Source organism: Colobus angolensis, unplaced genomic scaffold (assembly GCF_000951035.1).
Source record: "Colobus angolensis palliatus isolate OR3802 unplaced genomic scaffold, Cang.pa_1.0 Scaffold552, whole genome shotgun sequence".
Taxonomy (NCBI): Eukaryota; Metazoa; Chordata; class Mammalia; order Primates; family Cercopithecidae; genus Colobus; species Colobus angolensis.
In genome coordinates, this window is record NW_012119066.1 from 875,734 (window position 1) to 884,178 (window position 8,445).

Genomic DNA, 8,445 nt, shown 5'->3' on the forward strand with positions numbered 1-8,445 from the left:
ACACAGCAAGACTCTGTCTCAAAAAAGAAAAAAAAAAGAAAAGAAAAAAAAATGTGGATAGTATTTGCCTTTAATTGAAGGAAAAGAGAAAACAAATCCAAAACTAGTACTCTGGGTTGTTGCTGAAGCTTCACCTAAGTTATGCTAAAACTTTTGCTGAAACAAATCTAGACCCAAAATGTCTAGTTTTCAATTTAAAATCACCCATCATTCCAAGGACGAGAAAGATTTCAAACCAAATGAAGAAAAGACAATCAACAGCTGCCAACACCAACAGGACAGAATGTTAGAATTGTCTGACAAAGATTCTAAAGTAGCCATGAGAAAAGGAGCACCTGCATACACTTTTAGAAAATCTCATCGAAGACACAGAAAGCCTTACCAAAGAAAAAACAGAAAAAGAACCAAGTGAATATTTCAGAACTGGAAATACAATAACAGTCTCCATAACAGAATGGAGAGGATGGAGGAAAGAATAACTGAAAAATAAAACAACAGAAAACACCCAACCTGAACAACTGCAAACAACCTGGAAAAATAACAACAACAACCACCACCACCACCACCAGAACTTCGGGGAATAACAAAACATCTAAAATCATGTCATTAGAGTCCCAGGAAAGGAAAAATCAGGTAGGGCTGAAAAAGTACTTGAAGAAACTGGGGGCGGTGGCTCACGGTTGTACTCTCGGCACTTTGGCCAAGATGGAAGATCACTTGACCCTAGGAGTTCAAGACCAGCCTGGGCAACATAGGGAGATCCTATCTCTACAAAGCAAAAAAACTAGCCAGGTAAGGTAGTACATGCCTGTAGTCCCAGCTTGAGCCCAGGAGGTTGAGACTCACTGCACTCCAGCCTGGGCAACAGAGCGAGACCCTGTCTCAAAAAACAAAACAAAACAAAAACACATACACATGCACAGAGAACATGAAATTGAAGAAATAATGACTGAAAACTTCCTGGACTTGGCAAAAAACGTGCCCAGAGACTGAAGAAACTAAGCAAACACCAAACAGGCTAAAATAAAGAGATCAACACCAAGACCCATCGCAGTCAAACATAAAAATTAAAGACAAATGTGTGTGAGAGAAATGACACCTTACATCTATTGGGAAAATAACTCAAATGACAGTAGATTTCTTATCAGAAACCATGGAGGGCAGAAAGAATTTGCACATTTTTTAAGTACTGAAAGTAAAGAACTGTCACCCTGGAATCTGATACCCAGTGAAAATATCCTTCAGTAATTGAAAAGAAATCAAAATATGTTAAGAAAAACTAAGAGAATGTGTCATCAGCAAACCTACTCTAGGCCAGGTGCGGTGGCTCATGCCTGTAATCCCAGCACTTTGGGAGGCTGCAGCGGATCACTTGAGGTCAGGAGTTCGAGACCAGCCTGGTCAACATGGCGAACCTCGTCTCTACTAAAAATACAAAAAGTAAATGGGCATGGTCGTGGGCACCTGTAATCCCAGCTACTTGGGAGGGTGAGGCAGGAGCATCGTTTGAACCCAGGAGACGGAGGTTGCAGTGAGCTGAGATCATACCACTGCATCTAGCCTGGGCAGCAGAGCAAGACCCTGTCTCAAAAGAAAAAAAAAAAAAACTACTCTAAAGAACTAATAAAGAAGTCCTCTAAACAGACAGGATATAATGAAAGAGGGAACTGTGGCACATCTGGAAGGACAGAAGAACAAAGTAAGCAAAAATATAGGGAAATACAATAAACTTTCCTTCTCTTCTTGAGTTTTATAAATTATGTTTGATGGTTGAAGGAAAAATGATAACATTCTCTAATGTGGTTCTAAGTGTATATAGAAAAGGTTAAGGGATAAAAAGGGAAGTAAAGTTTCTGTATTTTATTCAAACCGGTAAACTGACAATAGCAATAGACTGAATAAGTTATACATAATGTTGTAGTGAACATTTATAATTTTACGTTGCCCTGGCATTTATTTTAAATATAAGTTGAACTTTTTCACACTAGAAGCAGGGATCAGTCACTTTTAACACGGTTTCCAGTTCTAAATCCCCATCCCCACTCCTAGTTCCTAAATGTGTTTGATCCAGATATCTGCCTTAGACAACTCCTCCCTGATGACCACTTCCCTATGGGATAGCTAGATGCAGTCCACACAACTTGTCTCACAGACCCTCACATCTCACTACAGACTGTGTGAATATGCCACAGTGACTACCTCCTACTCATGCCTGCTTGCTTTAAACTCAACAAACAAAACACCCTGTGAAAAACCTGTATGGGTGACATCCTGGAATCCAATAAGGACACTTGTCCACAGGTCCCTTTCTCCCTCACTCGCCTCTCTCCCTGCCTGTGCTTCCTGACTTCCAAGTATGTGGACTCCAGGTTTGTCATGTAACTCCCGGGACCTAAAAGTAACAAATTCTTGGCCGGGCGCAGTGGCTCATGCCTGTAATCCCAGCACTTTGGAAGGCCGAGATGGGTGGATCAAGAGGTCAGGAGATCGAGACCATCCTGGCTAACACGGTGAAACCCCGTCTCTACTAAAAATACAAAAAAAAATTAGCCGGGCATAGTGGCGGGCGCCTGTGGTCCCAGCTACACGGGAGGCTGATGCAGGAGAATGGCGTGAACCCAGGAGGAGGAGCCTGCAGTGAGCTGAGATCCGGCCACTGCACTCCAGCCTGGGCGACACAGTGAGACTGTCTCAAAAAATAAACAAACAAACAAACAAACAAACAAATAAATAATTTATTGCAGCCAGATGGGTTGGCTCACAGCTGTAATTCCAACAATTTGGGAGGCCAAAGCAGGAGGATCACTTGAGGCCAAGAGTTAGAGATCAGCCTGGGCAACAAAGCAAGACACTGCCTCTACCTAAAAAAAAAAAACTTTTTAATTAGCTATAATCCTAGCTATGCAGGAGGCTGAGGGAGGAGAATTGCTTCAGCCCAGGAGCTGGAGGCTGCAGTGATCTATGATCACCAACGCACTCCTGCCTGAGCAAGAGTGAGACTCTGTCTCGAAAACAAACAAAAAAACAAACAAGAAAAACCCTTTACTTCCATCTTCTATGGCTTCTAATCATTGGAGGGGTACTCTCCATCTTAAACATCCTAAATTAAAACAAATGTAATACCAAGAAGAACTATTAGAAAAGTTATACAAAGAGATACATTCAATACACTATAGATAAAGGAAAATAAAATTCTAAAAAATGTTCAAGTAACCTGTAAGAAAGCAGGAAAAGGAACCAAAGAAATGAAAAAGAGAAACAAAAAGAACCACCCAGTAGTTAAAAAAACAGTTACAGCTTAAGCCCTAACATATCAATAAGTACATTGCATGTAAATGGCCTAAAATACCAATTAAAACACAGAGCTTGACAAAGTTTATTTTTCCTAAATCCAGCTATATGCCATTTATTAAAAAAAAAAAAACAAAAAACTCATTCTAGATATAATATAAGCAGGTCAAAAAGATTAGGAAAAGATGTATTATTAGAACATGAATCAAAAGAAGGTAGAAGTCTCTATATTAGTATTAAAGAGATTTCAGAGGCAATGCAAATGATCAGAGACAGAAAAGAACATTATAAAATGATAAAAAGGGCGAATCCACCAAGACATAATCCTAAATTTACATGAACACAGTTACAAAATATGTGAGGCAAAACAGATGAAGGTTATAACATATAAATCTACAGTTATAGCCGGAGACTTCAACATCCATCTCTCTCTCCACACTTGATAGAACAGGACAAAGTATCAGCAAGGGTATAGACAACTCGCAAACACCATCAACCAACAGGATCAAATTGACATTTACGCAACACTCCACCAAACAACAGAATACATATTCTCAGCCATAAAACAACCTCAACAATACAATAAACTAGAAAAACAGAATAACAGAAAGACGACAAACTTCTGAAGAATTCAAGGGTTCAGCCAGACATGGTGGCTCACACCTGTAATCCCAGCACTTTGGGAGTCCGAGGTGGGCAGATCACTTGAGGTCAACATGGTAAAACTCCATCTCTACTAAAAAAAAAAAAAGAAACCACAAAAATTAGACAGGTGTGGTGGTGGGCATCCGTAATTCCAGCTACTTGGGAGGCTGAGGCAGGAGAATCGCTTGACCCCAGGAGGCAGAGGTTGCAGTGAGCAGAGACTGTGCCAGTGAACTCCAGCCTGGGTAAGGAAGTGAGTGAGACTCTGTCTCAGTAAGTACATAAATAAATAAATAAATAAATATAAATGAAACAAAGAGATGATCCTTTGAAAGATCAATAAAAGGGAGAAACAGAGAAACTTCTAGCAAAAAAGACGAAGTAAAGAAAGAAAACACAAATTATCCATATTAAGAAGGAAATAAGGCTACCACTACAGATACTGAAGACATCAAAAGGATAAGAGAATACAATGAAAAACTCTATACACATAAATTTGCATACATTTGAATGGTTCAGTTCCTCAAAGAGCACAAACTATTACAAATCATCGATAAGAATTACATAACTAGAACAGATCTGTAACTATTAAAGAACTTAAATTCACAATTTAAAACCTCCCCCAAAAGAAATCTCATCCACATGGTTTCACTGGAGAATCCTACCAAATGTTTAAAGAAGAATGAACACTAAGTCTACATAATTTCTTCCAGAAAATATAAAGGATAAGAGCCTTCCCAATTCATTTTATGAACCTAATATTGCCCTGATACAAAACCAAAGAGAGTTCAAAACTATAGACAAATATCTCTTATGAATATAGAAACAAAAGTCCTTAACAAAATATTAGCAAACAGAATGAGCTAATATAAAAACATATAAAAAAAATTAAACACCACAACCAAGTAGGTTTTATTTCAGAGACACATGGCTAATTTAATATTTCAAAGTAATTCATATTAACAAGTTAAAGATGTAAAAGATCATGTGATCTTATCAATCAATGCAAAAAAAAGTATCTAAAAAAATTCAACGCCATTAATGATTTTTTAAAAACTCAGAAAACAGGAATACAGGGGAACTTGATTGAAAGTATCTATGAAAATACCACAGCTAATATTATACTTAGTAATCGCAGAATGAATTTTCCACCTAAGTGGAGAAACAAGGCGAGGATGACTACTCTTACCACTCATATTCAACATACTGCTAGAAACTCTAGCTAATGCAATAAGGTTGGAAAAGGAAATTAAAGACATACATATCAAAAAGAAAAAAAAAACACAATGCTGTCTTCATTTGCAGATAACATGATTTTCTATGTAAAAATCCTGAAGAATCTTCAAGAAAACTCCTAAAACTAGTAAGGTCAGGATACAAAATAAACAAAAAACAATTTCATTTCTATACATTATCAATGAACATGTAAACATCAAAAGTAAAAAGATAACACCAATTAAAAGTGCTCAAAAAATGTAAATACTCAGCCAAAAATCTAAACAAGAATGCAGCAATTTTATGCTGAAAACTATACAACATTGATTAATTAAAGTTTTAAATAAATGGACATTTTATGTTCATAAGTTATAAGACTCAACAAAGGAAAGATGTCAATTATTCTCAAATTGATATACAGGTTTAACACAATTCCTATCAAAATCCCAGCAAGATATCTTATAGAGAGGGAAGATTGTTCTGAAATACAAAGAATATATTCAAAACAGATATTGAGAAACAAGATCAAGAAGTAATATTAGGTGGAGTATTACTTGAAGAAAAATTCCTATTAACCAATTACCTGTGCTCCAGCATCTAGCTGCCTTAGGGACCAATATATAAATTTTACAAAAGGCTCGTGAAGTTTGGTATTCACAAATGGCATCCACTGTAGTTGCTCTGTCATCAGAGGCAAAAGCTAAAGATAAAATGATGGAAAATAAATACAAAGGCACAGTATTTTTAAATGTCTGAAATCAATTACCACAATTTTCCAAAATTATCTTTAAAAACAAACAAACAAAAAAAGAGTTCTCCAACAAAAAATCTTCAGTTTAAAACTATATGCAATACTATTTGGCAATATGTATTTGAATTTTTATATATGCATTTTCTTTCATCCAGCAATAACAGCACATCTAGTTTAAGGAGATTAACCTAAACAAAGATACTCTCTGAAACTTAAATGACTAAATAAATTTATAGTACATATGTAACCTTTAAAAATGATAACCTAGATTTACATGTATTGCTATGGCGTATTTTGGGGTGAAAAAAGATGTTTACAAGGAAGCAAATGGAATAAAAATCTCATTTACATAAACTACATCTACATAAATTTATACTGAAAAAGATATATGAAAGGATTTCTTAAAAAGCTGGATTTCAGAAACTGGAGTAATATTTACTTTTTTATATGTCTACATTGCATGTATATCTTAATATGCTAATTTATAAAAATAATATTTAAATGTTTAAGGATGTCTATGAACTTTGCTTCAAAAGTGTAACATTTTGCTAAATGATTTCAGGACCATAAAGATAAATTCTAAGGCTCTAACAGAGTATTCCCACTTCTGAGATACCAGCCTAAGAAAATCGTTTTAAGAAGATCCCTCCAAAAGCCATGTACAAAGATATTTATTGCTACACTGTTTATAAGAGTATAAACCTGGAAGTAATTGTACAGCAATCAGGAAAATGGTTATGTCAACTGTATAAAGATTCTCCAGACTAATGATTATGAGCGTATTGTGTGTATATACATACAAGTATTTTAAAAAATTTCCTGTATATTATGATGTTCTGACATCTTAAAAAACCTTTCCACTTGGGGAGAGACTGCCCCTCCCTGGACCAGCCAATTCTTAGATATAGCAAAATGCTCAGCCTAGAGTATGCCTCTGATAGACAAATGAACCAATTCAGAGCCAGACCCCTTCTATCTGGCCCTTGTATCCCAGGAGGCAATATTCTCTGCTGTAATCTTACCAGAGTCACTAGGCACTACCCCTAGAGCTTAGTACCAGCCAAAATTATTCAAACTAGCCAACCCTATTTGTTCACCCTGCCCTGCATTGCCCTTCATGTGGAAACCAAAATAAAGGGTCTGACCAATGTTTTCCCCTAGGCTCCTGTCTTCCTACCATCTGACCACTCTGGTGTCTTAAAAAAAAAAAAAAAAATTTGAAAAAATTATAGACACCTCACAAGCTGAGAAATGTCTAAATAGTATTTTTTTTATATGTCTATCAATATGGGGTATATTTTTATTACTTATAATACATGAATACAACCATGCATTCTAAATAGTATTTTTATGGAATAAAAGTTGGTAGCCATATACTCTCTTACAGTCATAATCTCAGTAAAATTTTATATAAACTTCTCCCCCCAACTTTTTAATAAAGCCATGCATCAGTTAATGACAGAGATATACTCTAAAATAACAATAAATAGTATAGTAAATACATAAACCAGTAACATGATTGTTTATTATCAAGTATTATGTACTGTACATAACTGTGTGTGCTATGCTTTTATGTAACTGGCGGCACAGGTTTGTTTACATCAACATCATCACAAACATGTGAGTAATGTGTTCTGCTACCAATATTATGACACCTATGATGTCACAAAGTCACAGGAAATTTTCAGCTCCATTATAATCTGTTTTTTTATATATTCTTTTTTTCTTTGCTCCATTATATTATGGGACCACCATCATATATACGGTCTACCATTGTCATAAACATCATTATGCAGTGCATGGCTGAATATTAAAAGGATTATACATCATGACTAAGTGAGATTTATTCTTGCAATGCAAGGACGGTTCAACATTTTAACAAAATGAAGGACAAAACCCACATGATTATTTCAACTGACAATGAAAAAGCACTGAACAAGATTCAACACCCTTTCATGATAAAAATACTCAGCAAACTTAATAGAGGGAAACTACCTCGATATAATAAAGGCTATATATAAAAAGCCCACAGATTACACTATAAAGGTGAAAGAATGAAAGCCTTTCCTCCAAAATCAGGAACAAGACAAGGATGCACACCCTCACCTCTTCTATTCACCACAGTACCAGCCAGTGAAACTGGGCAAAAAAAAGAAATAAAAAGTATCCAAATTGTAAAAGAAGAAGTAAAATCATCTCTCTTCTCAGATGGCATGACCTTGTATGTCGAAAATCCTAGATTCCACAATTAAAAAAAAAAAGTTAGAATACATAAATTCAGCAAAGTTGCTGAATACAAAATCGACACTCAAAAATCAGTTGTGGTTCTATACACTAACAATGAACAATCCAAACAGGAAATAAGGAAAACAGTTCCATTTACAAATAGCATCAAAATTAATAAAAATACTTAGCAATAAATCTAAGCAAGGAGGTAAAAAACTAATACACTAAAAACCACAAAACAGTCATGAAAAAAATTAAAACAGACCCAAATAGAATGAAATTTCATGTTTATGGGTCAGAAAACTTGGTTTTTTTTT

The 8,445-nt window shown here is 35.5% G+C and overlaps 1 protein-coding gene across 4 annotated transcripts in view; it reads right to left on the bottom strand.

The window, feature by feature from the left end:
- Positions 1-8,445, bottom strand: part of CCDC138 (coiled-coil domain containing 138) — a 95,235-nt gene that overhangs the window by 36,688 nt on the left and 50,102 nt on the right. For all 4 annotated transcript variants that reach the window (XM_011961466.1, XM_011961465.1, XM_011961464.1 and 1 more), the window contains one exon: positions 5,735-5,851. In XM_011961466.1, the coding sequence (XP_011816856.1) occupies positions 5,735-5,851 (117 nt within the window). The remainder of the gene's footprint in view (positions 1-5,734; positions 5,852-8,445) is intronic.